General features: G+C 39.8%; 1 protein-coding gene across 5 annotated transcripts; it reads right to left on the reverse strand.

The window, feature by feature from the left end:
* Nucleotides 1-322: 322 nt before the first annotated feature.
* LOC105560640 (myosin-IIIa-like) lies at nucleotides 323-19,006 on the reverse strand. 5 transcript variants are annotated; one of them, XM_012009922.1, is made up of 17 exons: nucleotides 9,166-9,259; nucleotides 8,555-8,889; nucleotides 7,928-8,209; nucleotides 7,152-7,736; nucleotides 6,640-7,031; nucleotides 6,221-6,549; nucleotides 5,534-6,040; nucleotides 4,992-5,275; nucleotides 4,634-4,908; nucleotides 4,176-4,543; nucleotides 3,996-4,106; nucleotides 3,667-3,923; nucleotides 3,059-3,267; nucleotides 2,832-2,912; nucleotides 2,311-2,475; nucleotides 1,686-1,707; nucleotides 1,414-1,499 (listed from the first exon to the last, which is right to left on the reverse strand). In XM_012009922.1, exons 1-17 carry the CDS (start codon nucleotides 9,173-9,175, stop codon nucleotides 1,488-1,490), a joined length of 4,224 nt encoding a protein of 1,407 aa, XP_011865312.1. In that variant the 5' UTR covers nucleotides 9,176-9,259; the 3' UTR covers nucleotides 1,414-1,487. The 5 variants fall into 5 exon arrangements, with proteins under 5 accessions (XP_011865310.1, XP_011865309.1, XP_011865311.1 ...); XM_012009920.1 differs by lacking the exons at nucleotides 1,686-1,707; nucleotides 9,166-9,259 and adding an exon at nucleotides 18,768-19,006 and having other exon boundaries at nucleotides 323-1,499; XM_012009919.1 differs by lacking the exon at nucleotides 1,686-1,707 and having other exon boundaries at nucleotides 323-1,499; nucleotides 9,166-9,257.
* Between the last annotated feature and the right edge of the window lie 4,564 nt (nucleotides 19,007-23,570).

Consider the following 23,570-nt stretch of genomic DNA (forward strand, 5'->3'; position numbering starts at 1 on the left):
GAGTTTAATCCTGTCAATTATATTTTCAAAATTAATTACAATGAAATTAATTATCTCTATAGGTTTTTTCTTAAATTTCTATACGAACGTTGCAATGCTATCGCGATTAGTCGTAACTGTAAAGAGAACTTGTCGGATTTCGAAATCGCGCAACATACGATATTGTACCTTTCGCGAGAAGAAAGAATATAAATACGGAATTGCATTCGAAGGAACGGGACTTCGATCGAACATTACATTGCAGCACTGTAAAGTATTAATATTTCCGTTGCGTGGTATTTGTTAACTATTGCGAAAATTGCAAAATGGTAGAGGACTTTTCGACTTGTCAGTCTAGTCCGCTCTATCCGTAAATAAGAGGTGAGGCGGGTATTACATAACACCCTGTATAAATGCGCATGTTGCGACAGACGTATATCGAATGTTGTATATACTTTTGTTGCCCAATTTAATGCAACATATCCTCAAATATTATCATCCGCCTTTATATTTTATGCATCTAATGTATTGCACGTCCTAACGGTTGTCCTACAGTGGCATTTAAATTTTATGATAGATTATTTTTTGTCTAAATGGCAATGAAGAACTTTAGCGTATTTATATACATATCAATACAGAAAGGATATACGCGTTTAACTAGCAATAAGAGTTTTCAACATTATACAATGGTTAACTGCGACTTTTGTATCAAGCATTAAAAATGCAATCTCTCGGAAACGGATATTTCTATTGTATAGTAGAAAGTAACATCTCACTTCTTCGCGTTCCCGGATTTATTTTGAGTCGGTGCCAGCGGCGCTCTTCTCTTAACGTGTTTTTCCGGAACTTTGTCCTTCGGCAATGGCACTCCGTTGGAAACGATCCCTCCTTTCCTTTTCCTCAAAGATTCCGTCGGAAGGTATTCAGTTGGTCTTAGCAATTGCCTAAAGTTGTAAGGACCGTTAATGTCTTCCGTGTCGTACTCGGCCTTGGCATTTTCCTGACGCTTCTCAATCACCGTCGGCCGTAGAAGATGCCTGAGATTAGTCGAGATATTAAAAGTATCGTTCTGGTGTTGTCCCTGATTCGTTGCCTTTCCATTCGCTAATCTGTTGATACCGTTCTTATGATCGACGTTATTCTGATGGTTTTTCGGGTAGCCGTTTTGCTTGTGATTCGATCGATCTGACGTCTTTTCCGAATCGTTATTTACCAAGCCGTTATTTAGTTGAGATGGCTCGGTATTTAAAATTTTTATTTCGCTCCTTGCAACACCGTTATTTATTTTACATGGAGTCTGATGATTGTTGATCGATGTATGATGCTCGTTGACGGAATTATGGTGACCGTTAACGAGACTCTGTCCATTAAAGCCATTCTGCCGTTCGTTTACGGCGTTATATCGTTCGTCGATCGTGAGTCGTAGGCTAGATGAATCGTCGATATGCGGAGAACCGGTTGCACGTTGTCCGCTCGCGTGTGATTGCAGGTTCTTGCTACGCAGGTCATTAACCCTTGTACTGTAAAAAATTCCGTTTTAAAGTCACTCCTTGAGAGAAAGCTTAAAAAGAGGAATATATCTAAGATAGATTATAGCTTTCGTTTCATAAATTGAGACTAAATTACTTGCAAATTACAAACCACTAATAGTAAGAGAGATATATATTTATATAATATTTAAGTAGCCGCAGAATAAATATCTTTACCTGAAAATTGACCATAATGCCTCTGGCAATATGCATAAGGGGATAAATGCGAGATTAGTTATTGGATATTAAAGTATGACGTAAGTTTTCTAATTAGCAATATTAGAATTATAACTTGATGCATTATTACATTGTTATTGCGAGCAAAGAAGTTTAGCAAACATATTTACTTTAGATAATTGAATGGTTAGAAAAATTATTCAATTATAGCTAACTTCCATCACTTTTAACGGAGCGTCTACAAGTAAAGCCAGCAACGCACGATACTACTTTTTCCACTGAATCGCTTGCGAGATCCAATAAAGATGCAAAGTTTTATATTGGATGACTTAAGGCTAAATCCTGATTGGCTCTCGTAACCAATCCACTGGAGAAAAATAGTATCGTGTGCCGTTGACTTAAGTCCCTCTTCATAAGAATAACCGTAAAATATCGTATCTCGTATACGCATCGCGAAATTCTAAAGCCAACGGCACACGGTACTATTTTTCCTACTGGATTGCTTACGAGGGGCCAATCAGGGCGCAGAGTTTTAGATCAGGTGACTTAAGGCTGAACCCTGATTGGCTCTCGTAAGCAATCCAGTAGGAAAAATAGTATTGTGTGTCGTTGGGTGTCGCTTTACCTGACATTCTTCTTGGAGTTCTCGTTTTCGCGTAAATCGGACGAATGTCTCAGGGCTTTGTGCCAAATGTTTGACAGATGCTGCTCCGGTGCCACTACGAAGTCGCTCTGAGCTGTACGGTCTCTCCTCTCGGCACTCACCTCTAGAATATGACTCCTCCGACTCCTGTATGAGGATAATCTTGTTTTATATCGATATAGATGGGATCTATACGTAGCGCTTCAACGAACCACTGCAGTTGACTACAAGGCGATCTTTAAATATGAGCACACGTAAAAACAATAGAATTGACGACTAGAAAGAAGTTTGTACAAGTTCGAATGTTTATTTGATTTGAAGAAAATTAAGTCCACTGAGTTGCTCAAGTTTTAGTGAATCTCTCTATAATTCGAAATTCAGGCATGCATTTTGCGACCCCCTCCTCCTTTCTATAATACGTAACTAGCGGCTCGGAAATACGTAGGCATAGCTAACGTCAGAATAAATCAGTGTAGATACAGCTGACCAAATCTACAGTGTACCTCGACGATGAGTGAAGGTCATTCTCTAGCCGTATCAACGGCGAGTCCCAGCCAACTTCGTCGTCTTCGAATTCCGAACCACTTGCGATGCGAGTGCCAAAAGCATTCGAAAATTGAGTATTTAAATTTCTGACTCGTTCGCGACACTTTTATAAGTCAAAGCATTATATGTTAAAGCATAACGCGCCTTGATTTTTATGTATCTCTCTCTATATATATATATCTACCTGCTCATTTCCTCCTTCAGATTTCGATAATACTTGACACTGTCTTCTTCATGCGGTTGCATTCCGCTTCGATACTGCAATATTGACTGCACCATATTAAATCCTTCGGGACGAACGTAATCGAGCGGCGGTTCCTCGATATCGCTCAATCTGACACCGGGTTTATTGCGACGAAGATTTTTATGTACCTCCTGGTTCTTCATATGCACCTACGAATAGACAGGCCGCACATAACAACTAATAACTTAATCAAATTAGTCGACCACCGTTAGTACGGTTTCTTAGTGATATTAAATAAAAAGATTATTGTATTGAATGCTACATTCTACGTATAGCATTTTAAAATAATTTTAAGTGAATTCACCGACGATGACGATTCCACCTAACGAAAACCTGGGTTATACGTCCGAAAGTAACGGCGCGCAGGACAGGTTGGAAAATACAGTATATGAATTCACGTGCTCAAGTAAAAATCTAAGTATTTGAAGGCATATCTCAAAAAAAAGTGTCCTGATTTAACTTTAGTTGTAAATAAAAAGATTTGAACTTGAGTAAAATGTGAAAATGTTTTGCAGTATTAATTTCAGAACGAAATAATTCTTAATTACATTTTGTGAAAATTGGATTAAATCCGCTTGTCGTAGCTTAGGGTGTACAGGATCCTTCGCGGCTGGTTTCTTTCTGACTAGTTTCTCTTCCTTTTTGTACCATCTTTGAACGATAAGAGCTGCGTCCTCGTGCTTTAGTCCTTCGCGCAACAGTGCCTTATGGCCGTCGTATATGTTATCATAATTGTTCAAAATCCTCTTAAAGCGCTCCTCCAGATCGTATCCAAACCGTTTACGAATGGTATAACCTCGGAAGTCTATAATAAAAGTTGAATTACGTGCGATATTCTTAGCTGTTGTAGGTAGGAAATTACAATTTTTATACATACGACTTTGTATGACAGTCGCGGCGTTGTTCTTTTCTAAATTTTTACGTATTTGTTGTTGTTTCTCGCGATTATTTATATCCGTATTTTCTTGCGCTCTACGTTTCACCTCATCTGCGAAAATATTAATATAAGTGGAGTCATTTAGAAAATTAATTGCCCAAAGTTGAAAATCAAACTCACTCAGCATGAAACTGAGAGTTTCGTTCTCCTCTCTCGCGCGTTTTTGCATCAACATTTCTTCCGTGTGTTTTCGGGATAGCCATCCTCGAATATGACGCTGCAATGTGACCACTGATACCGCGACTTGCCACTTTTTCTTCTTAAATCTCATTTTTGCAAGCCACCGCCGCACACATGCTTGGACGACAATTATTTTTCTCAATTGTTCCTCGTACAGTTTCGAGAGAAATTCGACGTGGTAGTACTTGAGGAAAACTTTTGTCTTGCCTAGCGCCCATCCGTCCATTTTCAATCGTAATAAAAGAAGCCGGCAATTATCCCGATTGGCAATCACCCGTTCGTCGTAGCCGAAGGCAAGGAAACAATATCTGTACAGTTTATAGATTCGTATACAATTGGGTGAAAGTGAAACGAAGGTATTTCACATTTTGTAATTATTGTGGCCAGTCTGAAAATACCTCTTGAGAAATTCGTTGAACGGTATCCTATGTGAAAATCCATTTTGTCTTATACGTATCGTTTCGAGGACACCGGTATACCTCAACTGCTTGACAACTTTGACCTTGTCGTAGAAACGTGGACTTCTCGAGTCGTTTGGTTTTATACATCGAACGAATTGAGGCGAACCGGACACCATCTTTTGTAATAGATCCATCAGAGAATACCGGAAATATGTCGCTACCGTCTGCTGAGCTCTCGATTGTGATGCTAAACCTCGGCTAGAGTAACGTTCCTACGAGTTTGTGCGTAAACCCCATAATAAAAATAAAAGCGATACACAAAATGTGACTTTAATACGCACGCATACACACGTACCTTTGTGCTCTGGTTTGACTGCGATTTTCTCGAGTCATTTTCTTGCAGCGCCGAGTATAAGTTACCGGTTTTCGTGATCGGGCATTGGAACAGGAAGCGAACCATATCGTATTGCGACTGTCGTACCAGTTGAATGACTTCGGGTGGCAGGAAGTTTCTGTTCTTCTCGAGAAATCCTTCAGCTTGATAGACCACACGACCAGCAAAATGATGTATCGCGAAACAGACCGCATCCGATTTGGGGCGTACGTAGAATTTTGATTTGATATTGTTGTGGAATTTTTCTGCCGGAGAAATTGCGAGGTATTGCAATTAATGATAAATGGTACGAATGTTTGTCCGCTACTTGAAATCGCGATGAGTTTAAGTGAAGAATTGTTTAATGATTGATCGTTACCAAGTGAAAAAGCTTGTTAAAGTTTCATTTAATTGAAACAAAAATGAATTTTGCAATGTTTCTGTGTTGAAATAATTGTATATGAAAGAAAGCAACGCGCGCAGTGCAAAATACCGTTATAGAATAACGCATCTAAAATGCTTACCGATCAGAGAACGATTGGTTGCTCTGGGAAATCGACTTTCTTCATCGAGAAGCGCCAGGAGTCCCATGGGCTTGCTTAGTAACATATCGAGAACCGGCCTGTTGTCGGAAAATTCGACGAGATCCACGGGTATTCCCTCGGCCATGTATTCCTGTTGCTCCCACGTGAAGATGTGCTGGTTGAAGTAGTACTGTATCTGCTCGTTAGCTATGTTGATGCAGAGTTGCTCGAACGAGTTTCTGGGAAAGTTCTCGAAGCCGAAAATGTCGAGCAGCCCGATTGCCAGCGGCTCGTAATTCGGCGAGCGGCTGAAGCATAGCAAACAATTGATCTGGTTGACCATCCAATCGAAGAGCCGACCATAGAGACCCTTGGCCATTGCATCACGGGCCGCACGAGCTTCGGCTACCGTATTGTTTCGCGTAATTGTCTCGCCTCTGGTCATCACCGAGTTTGATGTCAGGGCCTCTAGAAGATCGTTCTGTTCAACGCCGAGCAGTTTGGAAACTGGAAACCAAGTATTTTTATTATAACGGCTCGTGATTGACTGCGATATTTTTTTATGGAGATTCATTCACGCGTAAATGGGAGTTTCGTTAGTTTACTAATTACGATGACAATTGATTCTATATAAGAGCGTTCTAATTACCGAATTACTATAGCAACTATAGAGAGGAGAAATTTTACCTCTGTGTAATGGAACAGTGTCGATGACTCTACTTTTATTGTCAGTGTTGTCCTGTGTTGCCACTTCGGCGAATTCAATGTCACCCAGATGGAGGATAGCGGCTAAAACCCGATACACCGTGTCTACCTCGCTGTCCTGAAATCCGAGTACCTTGAAACCCATTTTGAGCTGCTGGAACTTGTCAATGTGTGTCTGCGACGTGTGACTATAATGCGTGAGATATCGATGATATTTCCGAAGCGTGGGGTCGAGGTAATATTCCGAGAGACAGTCGTTCGCCTCCAGACCGTCGTACATGTAATAGAAAATGTGGAAGTTTCGCTCACCCCTGAAAAGTAGCAGCATTTATTTTAGTCTTTAGAGTTCGTTGGCTGATACATTATTACATACGCGAGCTGTATAATTTCTGAAAACGTACTCGGCCTGAGCAATCACTCGCGATTGTTCCAGCAGATATACCGAGATCCGCGCACCGGTTACTTTTCCGCCTTTTGTCATCGTCAGATCCAGGTACTTCCCAAATCTGGACGAGTTCGCGTTGATGCCAGTAGTCGCGTTACCGAAGGCCTCCATTATGGGATTTATTTGCAGTATTCTCTCCTCGAGGTTGCGATTCGGCGCCTTGCTGAGGTAGACGAGCTGTTTCAACAGTAAATTTGCGCTTTCCGTCTTTCCGGCACCTGATTCGCCGCTGATGACTATCGCTTGGTTTTGACGTTGATGTAGTAGAGCTTGATACGCGGCATCGGCGACCGCGAATATATGCGGCGGATTATCCGACCTCGCTTGTCCCTTGTACCGCTTTTGTTCCTAAGGAATAAATAATTATAGAGATTCATTAACTATTTATTGCGTTGATTGTTTATTAATGCAATAAATCATGCGTCGGAGTAAGACGCGAATTTATCCGATATAAAATATGGTACTTACGATGCCGGTGTATAAACCGAGATTAGTGAAAGGATTAACGGCGACCAATATGTCCCCGATATATGTGTATATCTGCGCTTGCTCATATCGGTGCTGCAATTGATCGACAATAGCCTCTTCCGACAGCATATCGAGAGCCGCCAGATCATCCATGTACATTTTCTCCGGTCTCGTCTTGCGGTCCGTCTTCAATTTGCCATGTTTCGTAGTCACTTCCGGCTGCCGGTGAACGCGACCTTCTGCTCTCTGCCGGCAAATCTCCTCTCTCAGTCGATCCCGGATTTTCTCTAGGATCGGCTCCACCTTCGTCAATAATGGATGCTCTCGCAATTCGCCGGCGAACGGCCGGTGCTCCAGATCCTTCACCAAGCATTCGGCTATGAAGTCCGTCAGCTCCGACGAATACATGTCTGAATTCTTCAAAGAGGGTGGGGGGTTTCTTGGAATTTGAAAAAGTGCCCGCATGGGGTGCAACTCCGACAGGGGAGGATCGCCCTCGGCTAACTCGATAGCGGTAATGCCGATCGACCAGACATCGCAGCGCGAATCGTACGAGGAGTCCAATTGTTGCTCGCAGGCTATCACCTGTTTTGCGACACGATCGAAGGATGTATAACGAGTTGCATTACAAAATTGCAAAACGGCCGAACATTTGGTAATTGTATACGAGCAAATTGTGCGCAGGATTTACTTTTCTCGCTTGGTCCAAGGCAAATAGATCGCGCGATTTATCTATCGTAAAATGTTTTGCTTCTTTACGCAACGAAATTTCTCACCTCTGGTGCCATCCAATATGGCGTACCGACAGATGTGTTCTTCCTGGCGAGAGTCGCAGCCAGATGCGAGGATACGCCGAAATCGACCAATTTGACGCGCGCTTCTTCCGTCAGGAGGATATTATGACCTTTCACGTCGCGATGCATACAGTGATTACTGTGCAGAAAGATCAGAGCCTCGACGGTCTCCTTCAAGATATAAGCTATTTGGTCATCCGTTAGGCGACTGCCGCGCTTTTTTAGGCCCTGCACGAGATCGGTCACGGAGCCTCCAGTGCACAACTGGAACCGGAGCAATTAACTTTTTACATACCCCGATTCCGTTCATTCCTTAGAAGACCGACAAATTAATACACGTGGGAATTGCAGAAAAGTAACAAGATTGTATAAAAATTTGGGATTGTCGCAAAGTACGATATTTTCTTAACTGATCGCGCTCGCTTTCTCTTTAACGGAAGATATTTATAGAATTCGGTAGAATGAATAACAGTTTTTAACGAAGCATCGTTTAACTCGTTACAATTAATTCCCACGAGTAATCGTAACAAATTTACTTTTGCAACTTTGTTTCATCGACAGTGCACCGTTTCTTTTCGCCTTCGTGAATTTGAAATTCAATGACGGTACCTCCATCACGAACCACAATTGATCCTCTTCCTGGCCAGGCTTTGCTCGCTTTAGAAATAAACCGTAAAAGAGAGGTATGTTCGGGTGTTGGCTTAAATCTCGCAGCACCAAATACTCTTCTTCAATCTCCTCGATGTTATCAGCGACATTCTCAAGTATTTTGATCGCTACCTTGTTGCCGGTTTCTTTATCATAGGCAGCGTACACTTCGCCATATGTACCCTCGCCGATCAGTTCTTCCAATCGAAAACGCTCGCCTGGATCCGGTATCACATCGAAATTGACGTGTTGACTGAGCCCGTGGTACGCCATGTTAGTCCCGCCTCCGGTCATTTCTAGACACAATCAAATCAAACGGTGTTAGAATCTTATCAAACAACACGATTACGCCAGCGCAAAGTCCACCAAACATAATGTAACAGGTTCAACGAGATGTTATTTAATAATTTATCATTTATGTACATCACTTTCGCCCTCCTCGCCTTCGAATGTGAAAAATCGTGACGTAGAAATGTTGATTAGATTCCAATTAAATCAGGCAGCGACATCTTAATAATAATCTTGTTGTGCGTAACTTGATAATAATTCTCGTTACTTCAAGGATCACTTACGCAATGACATTTCTACTTATTGCTTCTTTTTAAAGAGCATGGGACACTTTTTGCAAAAGATGTTAAAGCGCGTTAGAGAAAGTTTTATCGCGGTCACTCGTCGTGATACTAGTACAGCTTTTTATTGAAGTGATTCCATTGGTCGATTTATTCTTCATATGCTTTCCTCAAAAATTAAAAATTAACAAAATTTTGGTGCTTTATTGAACCAGAGAGGTATCAGTAAACGTTGTTAACTCTATCGGCTACGACACACTACTGGGAGCGTTCGTCTTCCAACTGGATATCTCTTAACTCCTTAATAGTATTAGTTCGAGTATTAGGCTTGTATCGGTTAGATCGGCGCACTTTTGCTTCGTCCCAGATATAGGTCTGCCAAGAAAGATGCGCCCCGTTTAATTCCAAGTTTCTTTCGTGACTGTACATCGAGAGACCGGTCGTGAGAATCATTAAACAGTGCATTCGTGCAGTACACAATACAAAGATCAATTCGTGCGAATGCACAGAGAAAGCTACGACATTAAAAACATTAAACTCCATTCTGATGTGTACATTTTTTCCCTTCCACATTTAATCCCGCGCATAAAAATTTTTTAGCGAGATTTATCGTAATATCTTTTACCTCGTCAAAACTACTTTATCAAGAAAGTGTTCTCGATATAACGCGTAACGGACATTATTTCATTTGGCATCGTGAAATGAATACTACGAGGTTTCAATCGTCGTATTTTTATTGTATGTATTTTATCTCAATAATTCGCTTTGGTATCAATGGGTCCCGCTATTTTTATAACGAGGACGTTTCGAGCAGTGTCGACTTCACATCGAAAGTCCTATCCAATTGAGCGAAGCCATGTAGAAAACAATAAGCTTAGCAGTGGCTTCAAGTAACGTTTTACCGCAACACATTGAATGTGCGAGATATAAACAGTAAATATAATAATTACAACTATCACAAACTGTGACCCCTTTTCCATTTTCATTTTCTCCAGCGAGAGGAATTCTTTGATAATTTATGAGCCTGGCATATCTCTGGATAATGCGATAAATCTAAACTATTCAGGCACTCTCTCGATTACTGCAGGAACCGATTTTACTCGATGTTCGTTCGTGCATATCGGCGAAAGGATTTCTCTCGGAGTGCTTCGCGGCTCGTCTTACTAATTTTCGATGCATTTAATTTCACTGGGCATGCAGATTGAATTCGTAGCATGACTGACAAGAGTGTGCCGCAATTAAACATAAAGCATCGGACATTAAACCATTGTTCTATTGAAATTCTAATCAGTAATGGTAATTTGCGCAATTGCTAATGACTGTCAATAGTTTCAACTAATCGAACAGTAATTGGAAATTATTTTGAATTACGAAAAATTGGGGTATAACAAAATTACACGTTTCAAGTAGGTATATTTGAACAATAATTCTTAATAATTGTAACTTACACGGTCCTTTTATTAAAGGTTTTGTCATGCAAAATTATGCACGCTAAGTACGTAGGTATATAATTACTCGTTGCGTGAGTAAAATGATGGGAATCATGTCAAGAGCACATTTATTAATTGTTTGCATGTGCGAGTCTGCGCGCATAATTATAACGATTGCGCTGGAGAACTCCATGAGATTGCTGGTAAATACCTATACCGTAACAACGGTTTTTACACGCAAAAGTTAACGTGAAAACCCCCCCTAGATCTCTTATTAAAAATAATGCGTGCAGCCGCAAACACGCGTTTATCAAATTAAGATACAATGTTGTATCAAACAATCATTTCTACGTGATAGGGCTATTTTCTGCATTATTGATCGAGATGATAAGCAAGTTTCAATTTGTTAAATTGTATTAGTGAATTTCTTCGAAACGTAATAGTAATAGCGTTCTTGTTAGCAAACAACATTTTCTTCTTTAATATCGAAAGTTTTGAAAACCACAGCCTATCGGCTGAAATCATAAAATAATATATAGGTAATATCGGTGATATTTGAAGCGAAAGTAGTGAAACTCTTACAATTAGCACCAATAATTGTTATTTCGTAAACTAAAGTGTCTTAAATTTAAAAAAACATTTAGTTCTGTTTATGAAAGTTAAATAACGTAGAGTGTTTATTGTATTAATGTGATGTATATTGCATTAGTTTACATTTTAAAGATCTCGCGTTAATAGTTTGTCTAAACATTCCGTAAGTAATTCCTTTACTTGTATAAGTTTTGTTAGAAATCGGACCAGTTTATAACTAATTTTTTTCGAAGACTGAAGGAACGGCACAAAAATCGAGTGATAAAATTGATTTATTTAGCCGTGCTAGACATTTTCACAATTCATGACTGTCGGAGACATTTTCGTTCTTCGTGATGTCTCTTCGTCTATTCATTTCACAGATCGATACCCTCTGCTGCGGACATTTTACTGCAATTTCTACGAAAGAATTGTTATTCAGCGTTGATTGTTGAAAGGTGTTCATCGCTGAAAATCACCCGCGAGACATTTCACCGCGAAAATGTGCGATCGCGTTTCAATCTCACGGTTCGATACCTTTGGTAAAGGTATCAATTGCTCAGCAATAACCAATGGTATACCCTCGATCACGTGCTCGCCGAGAGTATTAGAGCGAGGAAACCCGACGTGAAATTGGCTTAAGGGTTCAGCTGCAAAGTAATGTCTTGCTGCTTTGGACAATACTTGTGGCTGAAAGATGCGATGAAGGTGACGTGGTGTTTAAATTACGAATGTAACGACTTTATATGCTGGTCAGATGAAAACTTTATCGATTGGTGCATATAGTAGAAGCGATTTCCCCATTGTACATGTTTTGTTATAGTACACAGTTGAAAAATTTGTGTTAAATTTAACAGATATTACATGCCCCAAAAACGGCCTACGCAAATTTTTGTTTTAATTTAACACAATATGGATATGTTAAATGACCACACTAATATACTGTTGATATTTTAACGCAAAATAAATGCAAATCTCAAAGTAATTTGAAATAAATTTTGTGTAAAATTAACATATTTTTAATGATAAAATGAATGTAAAAGGTGTAATTTTTACATTTTACAGATGTAATAAGTCAAATGACGGTTCGAAATTACTCTCATTTATGTCATATAGAATAAAATCAACATTTTATTCTGTAAATTTGAACAAATAAATCTTGTTACTAAATATATTGAACATATGTATTGTGTAAGATTAAAAAATAAGTACACATTGTGTTGTTTTCACAGTTTTTTCGAGTATTTTAATAATTTTACATTTGAGGTCAATTAACACAAGGGCAATATGTTAAATTAACACATGAATGTGTTAAACATTTAACACAAAAATTGTAACCGGTATTTTCTTTAACAAGAAAAACACAAATTTTCCAACTGTGTAGGCATGTTTTGGCGAGACAGCGAGAGAGAGTTTTCAAACTTTTTTGAAAACATAATTATGAAACTTTTAGAAAAATGTGGCATAAGCAGGTCTTTTCACTTTGCAATAATTTACCACGGAATGGGATCTACGCGAATGGAAACGCGGTAATAAAGTCCTTTATTACCGCGTCTTAGCGGCCAATAGGAGTAATTATTGTATTTCTAGGCGATTCTGCGAAAACAATGCCTGCTTGCGTTTGTCTATGATGAAATAATTACTCGAAAGCAAAGAGTGTCGCGCAGACGACTTCCCATTTTCACCTTGCGACTTTTATGTAGCCATTAATCTCCGTTCCGACGTTTTACTCTACGAATTATCTATTGTGTGTTTCAGATTGTTGCGCCGGCAAAGCGGTTGTTCACCGATAGCAGTTGTTCCATTATGATGTCTTCGGTGAAGAATTACGATTCGGTCGTCGAACACAACTTTGGTAAGAATTTGATGTTATCTAAATTTCGCGGATGCTATGATAACGTACGTGAATGAATTCGCGTGAATAAATGAATAGATTCGATAAGAAGCCTAAAGGCAAAATATACTTCAAAGGTTAAGCATTCGCAGTTCCGCTTTCGTGATTCGCATTAATACCTTGCCGATAAATCGTTCGGCTGATAGCGTGCCGTCGGATAAAGACGAGGTGGAAAAACACAGGAGAAAAAGGAAGAGAACGAGAGAGGGAGAGAGAGAGGCGAATTTTTACTCACGCCGTAATTTCTCCGGTTTGCTTTTAGCGCGGTCGTATGTCAAACTGTTCGGTACGCAAAAAGATGGGAGCTTTTCCCGATTGTATATACGTTGCCAGCCGCGGTTCCGCTGGTTTAATCTTTTCAGCGTGACGATGTAACGGTACAGTGCGTGCCATCAATGACTATGCTGCGTCAACTGACGCTCCTGCGTAACGTCGCATACGGGACTGCGCAATGTCGCCGAAATCATGCTCGTTATCGTATGTTAATCACTCGGAATGGAAAGAAACGAAATTATGCAAATCGTGTGAGGCACTCGCCAAATATGTGTCGGCATTCGCGCGTTTCGAATCGGTTTACCTTAGAGAAGACAGAATCACGTTTTAGTCCACGGGATTTGTTCACGCTATACACAAAATTTAATATTTAATAAATATCAAACTGTAAGTATCAGTTGTATTACACGTGTATATATAAAAGATAAGCGGGTATAAAAGGTTCTCGAATAAAAATGCTTTCATCTTTCGATTTGTGAAAGATTATCGTTGTGAAAGATTTGATCGTTCGATCGTAAATTGTTACAGCTTCTAAAGACAATCCCGCTCGAGTTGCTTTTAGTATTTTACTGTTGTTACATTTGATTTGAATTTTGTTTAATTCTTGATGATATTATATGTCGAGATGTTTCTCCACTATTCTTAAGACTTCAATAACAAAATATATTGGGTTAATTTTATGACATCGTATTTTATTCGAGGCATTCGACCAAAGAATCGAAATTTCTGTTTGCTTCTGTAGAAATTAGCCTAGAATATTTTATAGTACATATTCAACGAGCCATTGCTGGGAAAATTCTTTAAAGGAGGTGAATGGCAAGATAGATGAGCGCAGTTTCTTTTAACGATCGAAATTTTCAAACGAACCACGAAGCGCCGCTCTATTAACTACGGGTTCGCCGTCGTTGAAACTTTTGGTAAGAAAATTGAATTGTGAGCAGAGAAGTTCGTGCGACTTGGAATGCTTTGCGCCATGAAAGAGTTGTGTAACACAGTATATGGCGAACCGTGGAAGTAATTGCTGCCTTTTCTATAAGCCAAAACACGGTACGTGTAATCCGGCCTCTTTGTATGTAAATGAAGTAGCAGTATTTGCGACACAAAGCTGCGCTGCCTACCTATAGAAACGTTGTTGAGGGAAAAGATACGCGTAACATCAAGATACGAGTACACGAAGGTATAATCGACATTTAAGTGCTTCGCTGAGCGATGCCATTATACGGAGAATGAAAGAAAGCATAGAACTTATAAGCATTGTCATCCTATGATGTTATTTGTCAGCCACCTTCACACTTAGAGTATATGAGAGAGGAAGCAAAACGCGCGTTAATTACTCCGTTTTGCCATACGAGAGAGAGAGAGAGAGAGATGTAACGTAAAACATTTTTATAACGACGTAATTGCGAATGATTTGTATATGTCTCATATTTAGTAAGGCGTGAAATAAACATGGGGAAAAAGAGAGAATCAATTTTCAGAGTTTACGACTTACTGGAAGTTTGTATGTTTGTTTCGTAAAAATAAGTTTTATTAGGAAAGCATTGCGATACATTCGCATATAAGACGCAACTTCTTTCGCTATTATAAATCTCCATTAGCATCGTCGCTTCGAAAACGGAATCATTTGAATCATGGGGTGATGCTAACAAGTGACTCTCACTTGACATACAGTAGACTTGAAATGGCTACAAGTCGGGTCAGAGCGGACAAAGAAGGATATTTCCATGTCGGGGAAAACTGCGAGGAGGACACGAAGAGTGAGGGAGTAATTAGTTTTAGAAGAAAGTTAAACGATATTCGCGGAGGAGGCACAGCTCACAGGTAGCAATCATCAAGAATATTCAGAGCCGAACGGCCATGTCATAGATTATTGACTTCAGTTTCTTTTCTCCGTGCTTTACATCTTTCTCTTATCGGTTATTAAAATGTGTGTTAATACTTTCCACAAATAAAAAATTCCCAGTTTCTCGAGTTGCAATATCGAAATAGAAAAGGTTCACGTCTCAACTGAGTTTCAGCGAATCGACGATGTAAACGCAACTCTTCATTTACACAGAATATTATAAGAGTAGCGTTACGTCATTAGTAGATTTTTCATAATTAATCTGAAAAAAATAACTACTTTCATACAGAAAATTATTTATCAGCTTGAAGTTTTCCATTCTCTTATGACGCTTTGCGTAACATTAAATTCACAATTATGAAATTATTTTGCAAAAATTAGCGAGATCTCGGTAGCGAAATCAATCTTGTCGAGGAAATGGAAATGCACTTCCCGAGTGCAACGGTGCGCGAGAAAAAAGTCATGTAACAGTATCCGCTGTTACATTGTACCGTACTGAATACTATTATTTTTACGATGCGTTTGTGCTCCTCCTTTCATAACGCACGTAGAGAAAGTAACGAAAAATCTTAGGCGGTTCGCATGCAGTTCGAACAAGTACGTAAACAACATTAAGATGAGGAATGCGTAAAATGGTTTATAAAAGAAAGGAAACAAAGATCAGCAGATATATATGAGTCAAGAGCACTGTTGTGAGCGTGAGATTAGTTACTTCTCGCATGATCAATATGACGACATCATTTCCCACCGCTAAAACGAATTGCGTTTCTTTTCGTTCCTTCCTGTGGCGCAATCATTTCCTTGCAATTGTAACAAACATATTTTATAAATCTCCTTCCTACGATGCGTTTCGCGTTAGAAACATCGTCTGTATCGCTACATCATTTAGACTTGGAATGAACACTGAGATCATAAATAAAAAAATCCCATTAAGATATAATGTAAAGTTTGACAATGTTCTTCCAAAAGTGTTCTTAAACTTAATCGATATTATGTAGGTTGATCGTACTTGTATTTTTTATTAATTCCGTTTTTATCACGACCAAGATCACCATAATTACAAGGAAACTCACGAGACATACTAATTTTTCTGAATATAAAATCATCCTTTTCTATCTGATTGGAAAAGCCGTAATTATATATAAATTCTGCGTACAGGGTGATAATTATGGATTCAGACGCACTGCGCCGAGGATATTGCTTCCTCGAAAGTTGCTCACATAACTCGCCTGTAACAGATATTTGATTAGCCGTGTTACCGGCGCTACGTGCGGATGTGTTTGGTAAAGTGCGCCTCGCTCGGTTCATTTAATTATCTACCTGTATGTATCCTATAATCTTGATTATGCGTACGGATACGCGACACTTGTGAAAGTAGGAAAATTTCGATCGCGTCGTGCAATTAAAGGTATATTGATCGAGGAACGTGTCATTAAACTTGAACACGATTAGAACGGGGCGCTTTATGTGTGTGTAATGATAATAAGGGAACCACCGCAGGCACAAGAATTCTAGATAGGTTGGAAGACGACCTTGGGAGAGAATCACGTAATAGATGCGAACGACGGTAGCGTAGACTGATGGCCAGACGAACATATGTTGCTCTTGGGTGTGACGGAAGAACCTATCTCGTGATTTACGGAACTCGCGTGACCACTGTTCATATAACTGGTTTTCATCGGTTATTACCATCCTCATACTACACGTGGATATGTTGATGTTACTGTGTACGGCCGAGAAAGTTTTCGAGCGTCGCCGATGCCCTTCGCCGTGAGCGATCTTACGTTCCAAAAAAGTGCCCGTGACTTTCCTTACGCGTCGAATTCAAGATACAGAGTTCAGCACGCGTCTCGTTGAAGAGGACAGAAGATTTCTCCAAATTTGCAATCGACTGTCGTAACAAAGAAATTCGGTTTGCGAGAAATAAATGACCGAGTGTTTTTATAAAATGTTTCTTTGAACTTTCGTTGTCTTATCAGCGCTGAAATTGATTTTTTTTTATGATTCAGTGCTAGTCATTACTGATGATGGCACAATATCTCGATAAGAATCCCTGATAAGAGTCTGAATCAATAATTCTCCCTTCATTAGATATCTGATATAACGTCAAGCCATACTGCGAAAAAAGTCTGTGAAAATTTATTTGTGGCATATAATGTTTATTTCAATGAAATACGTGATTTTTTTTCAGTACAATACGGTTTCAGTGAAATAAACATTATATGCCACAAATAAATTGTTGAAGGCTTTTTTCTCAGTGTGCACGTTTCTCGCGGTTGACAATTCCTTTTTTTTATTAAAATATACTTACGGTTTAGATTACGAACTTCTTGATATCTATGTAACAATGGACAATGCATAAGGTTCTTTTACACTAATATTTTCTGTCAGTAGAAAATTATTTTGATATCGTTTGATTGAATAAGTTATCATTTATAATCGCTACATTAAAACTTGTAACACAAAGTAGAGTAGTAGTATATAGAATATAATGTTCTCGTGTATAATTCAACAGTAATTGTGCGTGGTATGTGAATCGCGTTATAATTGGTATTATTGAAAATAGATGATGTGCACACTGCTGCGTGATAATTAATTGAATAATCTGATTGTTTAATTTGATAATGAGTTATTGTACGATACGCGTGCTAGATTATTTATGTATCGCTGAGAATTAAGATATTTAGTTTCAATCTTTGCGCTATTTTTACCTTTATGCGCAACACTATTAAGCGTGTAATTTAAACGAATATACATGCACTTGCAATATTATACATGTATAAATATAGAATATCTCACACGACTTGTGGTTAACAACATCAGTGACTTTTATTGACCGTATCTGGCAATTTTAATAATACAGAAAATTTATTGCGAAAAATATTAATTAAAATTGTCAGATATGGTCAATAAAAGTCACTGATGTAGTTAATTACTGCGGGCGACATTTGAGAATATTCTCATTAGTTGATTGTGGCATTGATTTCAATGAGAGACTTTCTGATAAACTGTAGAGTTTATTTTAGTTTGTTATTTATGCATTGCCAAGTCCATTGTTACATGGAGTTTATTATTTTATTATTAGTTTATTAGAATTGATTTTTCATAGACTGAAGATACTGAGGGAACGCATCATTTATCGAAACTTCTTAATTTTATAACTCGCGAAAATCCCTTCGTTTTCAATCGCTTATAACTCAGAAGTTATCGACTTCGTTTACATAATATGTGTACGTACACGCGCGCTTCTATCTATGAACTGTTATATGAAATAGCCGTTGAGATTATAAATGACAATAACTAATGTCGTTTTAATGTTTAGCACGTACTTTTCATTACCATCGTCGGTTTTATACGAGAAGTCCGTTAGTCCCCACCTCCAGTTAATATAAAATAATTTGTATCTAAATATATCACAGACATTTTGAATAGTCACCGATGTTGAGTAATTTGTATAATATACTACACATTATTAATAAGAATTATTCGCGTATTTACTAGCTGAGTTAATATCGCATTATACAATTTTACGACCAACGTTTGAAACGTAAGAAAAATACGCAACATTATTTGAACTATGATTGATATTACTCACGTGTTCCGGTGATACAGTCTGTAGTAAAAAAAAGAGATACAGCTATTCAGTAACGATGAGAGCACGAAAATTGTCAATAGATGTAATAAATAAATTCACTCGCGTATCAGGTACACAGAAGCAGTTGGAATCGGCGAATTCACCGCGACACTTGGCGACCACCGGCCGCTCGGCTGACTGATTGTAAAATGCCGTGGAACAGTATCAACTGGCGAGGAGCGCGGCTGCACGAGTGCCCCGCGTCTTCAACGTGACGCCGGTCGCGTTCGAAGTAAACCGCGTTGGCAACCCCTCTCCATTCCGCTCCATCGTAGGTCTTCGTCCGCTTCGCGTTTCTTCTCTCTTCCGGGAGTAGTAGTCGGGTCATTTCTCATCGCAATCCTTTTCGCAGCCAACAATCGCCGCGCGTCGAGTCCCGATCGAATCGATTCGCTGAAATCATCTTTCGAATTCGCTGCTTCTTCACAGCGGATTTGCCTTTGAGATTTTATCAAATTCGTCACTGTCGGAAACTCGCGGTTTTTACATATCCAGAGTTTTCCTGATTAGAGCCTTGTATCGTAATTGTATTTTCATTCGTTTGTCAGCGCAAAGTGGATAGAAAAATGAGATTAGAAATGCGCGTACGGAATGATTGAAAGTTTCTGATTCAAAATCGATGCTTGCGCCATGTCTATTCGTCGTTAAACAACGGAAAGTTATGAAAAATTGAAGTATATCTTCCGAAAGAATCGCAGAGATGATCGCATAACGTTCATTAATCATCGAGGAAAGTGTTGTCCGACTGATTAGGCATCGTTCGTATAATACGGCTGAAAACAGTCTCTATTCATTCTCACTTCGATTTGTGCTTCCCTCATCATCTTGTCTTCCAATACATATATCACAGATGCTCGTTACGATCGCATCGGTCAATCTTAAGATTAGCTTTCACTCATTCATTATTTCTACGTTACGATCATACGCTATGATCAGCATCGGATCGATACGCGTGTGATCGTGACATTACATTAAACAATAGCATTAACATAGATTGAACGGTCCATTTTGCCGTTTATCAATTTGTATATTTTGCTTCTCGTTCTCACGTTCGTTCTACAGTTCCGTTCTTACTGTTATCCCCTTAGTTACTATCCAATTCCAGAAAATTACGTTTAATTGTAACGCGGATGCACGTAACGGACATTTTATTGTGTAATATCTGCAGGCTTAATCACAGTCTCGACTGTACATAATGAAATGGCTTTAAAATGACAGCGGTATCCTCGAAGCTTTTCATTACCTTTGCCACTTTCTACCGCTATACGCATTGGAATAGAGACGACTCTTCTCTCAAAGTAACAATGTTACAGCAACTAACTAAAGACTAATCGAATGCCCGCGCAAGTGTTCGACCGGTCGACGGAGCTTTCAGTCGTAGCGACGTCCTTAACGCAATAAGCTCTTATTATTCACTTACGGTCGAAATATTCCTCTCACCTAGCCAGCATTTTTTTAAAGGTCGCGCGAACGCGGCGGATGTGCGTTCATGGAAGCGTAGAAGCGCGGCCGATAAGCGAGATAACGTTCCTCTAGCTCGACGTCACAGTCGGATAAGTCGGAGCTCAACGATGCGTGATAAGTACTCGCTTTACTCGTCGTACTCCTCTCACTGACATTCCCGCTCAACATATGTACGCGCTCGCAGCAGATAACGACCATACGAATATATACGTATAGGCTGAGCTGCAGAAAGCGACTATCCACTACTAATGACTCAACCGTGGATTAAACGGTATCGATATATTTGTACTCGTATGATCGACGTTTTGATAACATTTGTAAAACGTCGCATTCATAAATGAGTGTCATCTCGGTCTCATATCAGCAGGTAGATATTAAAACGGTTACTGATGTTTGAGATTATTACCCTGTCATGCCCACGTACAATGCACCAGATTTGGTACATGTTTACAAAGTTAGTTAATAACAATGCCTTTATGCATTTATGCGTTTAGCGGATCTAACGTAGTTTCGAATGTTCGTACACAAACAGGTAACTTTTCGTATGAATAGATGGCAAAGTTGAGACATTAAACTACTCACATTGATTAACGCTAATTGTAATTTAGTTAAATCATCTTTGCCCATCTGTTAGAACCAAAATTACAACCAACGTTAGTAGATCCGTTTAGTATATCATTTTTCATTATTTATCACTGTTTATCAATTAAATAAGTGTACGTGTACACGCATCTGCAATTTTCCTCAGTTGTAATTTCGTGAAAAGTGAACTTTTTATGAACAAGTAAACGGTAACGTGAACTGTATTCTTAAATTAATTTTAGGTACACTTTAATAAAACATATTTTATTTTTATGGCTAAATTTTTAATTGGAAATTTCAAGCTTAATTACAAAGATATGTGATATTGAAAATACCGATAAATGATATCCGCACATATTTTCACGAAGAGAAAATTTATGTAAAATGCACAGAATCTCCCACGGAAGAAAAGTCGTGTATTGCGAGATTCTGCTGTATACATTTGAAACAATGATTCAAAATTGAAATTTTTAAATTAAATTTCCAAAATTAAAAACAGGCTAAAAATTATTGTATGTGTTAAATTTCACCAGAGAGAAGCCTGAGAGCCGCCACCGCCCCGTTTTTCGTGATTGGCGAATGCGATACGTCCTCTGTGGACATTGAAACGTCGACGTTGAACTACGTAGCCAATGTCCACGTTTGGGCAAGCGGGTAACGCAGATGTGCACAATTTTGGTTCTGTTCCGCGCTATGTGCACGAATTGTCGATGAGAGGAGAACGATTGATTTTTCGTTATGCGAGCGAGCGAGAAGACATAAGAGCGAACGAGATAGAAATAAGAGCGAGCAAGACAGTAATAGGAGCAAGCGAGATGAGAACAACACGTGTGCAAGTCGCAAAAAAGACTCGCTCGCTCGACCAATCCTCGAGCCTCTTCCTTCACATGCCGTCTCACTCTCTTATTCGACTATGTTTTAATGACAAACAAGTAATAAACTTAGAAAGTTGTCACTTTTTTTTTAGTTGTATTGAACAATGAAGTTATTTTCGCGAATAATTTTTACAAAATATATATTAATATAATTTGCGTATGTATAAAAAATATTAACTGTGATAACTTGATTATATAAATTTATTCGAGATTTCTGACGATAAGTTAAAAGCGTGTCTTAAAACACAGTCTCCTGTTAGGAACAATAAATTCACATCATACTTAAATGAAAATTGATTTAAGCTATGAGATGGTACGGCGTATCTTTCGTTATTCGTAAAAACTGTTTTTATGTTTTTCAAACCCGCGCGCCGCTCGGTGATTGTTTACGTCGAGCCGCCGCGCCGCTGCGCCGCCGCGCCGCCGCCGTCGCACGGTCAGAGGACGTTCGCGCTTCGCATTATCGTTCGAGCCGCCGCGGCGCCGGTGCGTACGCCACGGGGCGATGTGCGCGATTATTCTACAACCACGCGATCGAGCCGATCGATTCTGCAAGTGCCGCGGGACGTCGTTTTCGTTCCTCGGAAGAGAGAGACTTTGCTACTTCGCGTCGTTGACGTGACTCGCGTAGTACCGTCAGCGCCGCCATGTTGATCCATTCGAGGAGCGCCGTGGACACGGTAGTGAAACGGTCTCGTGCGACGCTCGTCGCGTCTCGCCGTACACACAATCGCAGTGAGTTCACCATTGTGCAGTTTAACAGTCGCGCGACGCAGACTCGCCCCTCGCGCGTTGATAATCCACCGGGACGCGTAAGTCTGGGCAATCCCGGCCGAAATGTCACGCTCGGTCGGCATCGCCACGGCGCCGGCGTATCGTCGCTGTCCACGCGTGATGCGCGGCGAGAGAAACGTTCGCGCGAAATCGCCCTGTCGAACGCGACTCGCGAGTCCTTCCTTCAAGTTAGCCTCGCGCATCTCCGCGAGTCCTTCCCGCCGGAACGGGAACGTCACTTCGCGCGATTGTCTCTCGTTCTCGTTGCAGTGACGTCCGCGTCGATTAACGCCGGGAGTGCCGTGTCGTGCGTTACCTCGCTCCTCTTTCGCGAGTGTCGCGTTGTGCCAGTGCGAAACGGCGGTGTCCGAGAGGAAGCAGCGCGGCCAAGGGAGGCATTGGGCAACGGCGGAGCAACTCTGTGGTGAGTACGATTGTTTGTGCATCATCCTCGCGTTAACGTTCATTTCGCGGATTGCTTTACTCCGTCGTTCCTTCTACTCAACTCGCCCGCTCGAATTATTCGCACGAGAAGCCGGCCGAACGATTTGTACGTACGTCCCCTATTATGAGACAAGTTCGTAATATGAGGTAGCAGTATTTCTGTTAAATTAACAAGCATCACTCATTGGTGTTCCACTGTGAATTTATTGCTCGTGAGAGTGAAATCTGTTTAATGGAAAATTCATTGTTAGATCGTGTAATCGTCGCGAAAAAAGATTGAATTTCGACGTTGAAAACTTGCTATCTCGCGTTAAAAGCCTGTCTCATAATAGGGGACTTTCCTCTGTAAATCGTGGGTAATTAAATATTACAGCGCATCTCACGATTTAAATCAATTTTAATTTAAATTTATGTGATCAATTTTAATTTATGTGAATTTATTGTTCCTACGGGAGAAGATTCGGGAAAATAATTTTATTTTCCCGAATAATACACCTAAAAAAAGTGACGACTTTCTAAGTTTATTACTGGTTCGTCATTAAACCGTAGTCGTATGAGAGAGTGAGACAGTAATAGGAGGAAGCGAGACGAGACTAACGACATTTGAAGGAAGACTCGAGGATTG

Source organism: Vollenhovia emeryi, unplaced genomic scaffold (genome assembly GCF_000949405.1).
Source record: "Vollenhovia emeryi isolate VEMERY1.0 unplaced genomic scaffold, V.emery_V1.0 DF939225.1, whole genome shotgun sequence".
In the NCBI taxonomy this organism is placed as follows: domain Eukaryota; kingdom Metazoa; phylum Arthropoda; class Insecta; order Hymenoptera; family Formicidae; genus Vollenhovia; species Vollenhovia emeryi.

Coding starts and splice junctions, on each gene's coding strand:
- LOC105560640 (XM_012009919.1), bottom strand. Junction 6,041..6,220: donor CACTGTTCCATTACACAGAG/GTAAAATTTCTC, acceptor CTTGGTTTCCAG/TTTCCAAACTGCTCGGCGTT. Junction 3,268..3,666: donor TAATCCAATTTTCACAAAAT/GTAATTAAGAAT, acceptor GTCTATTCGTAG/GTGCATATGAAGAACCAGGA.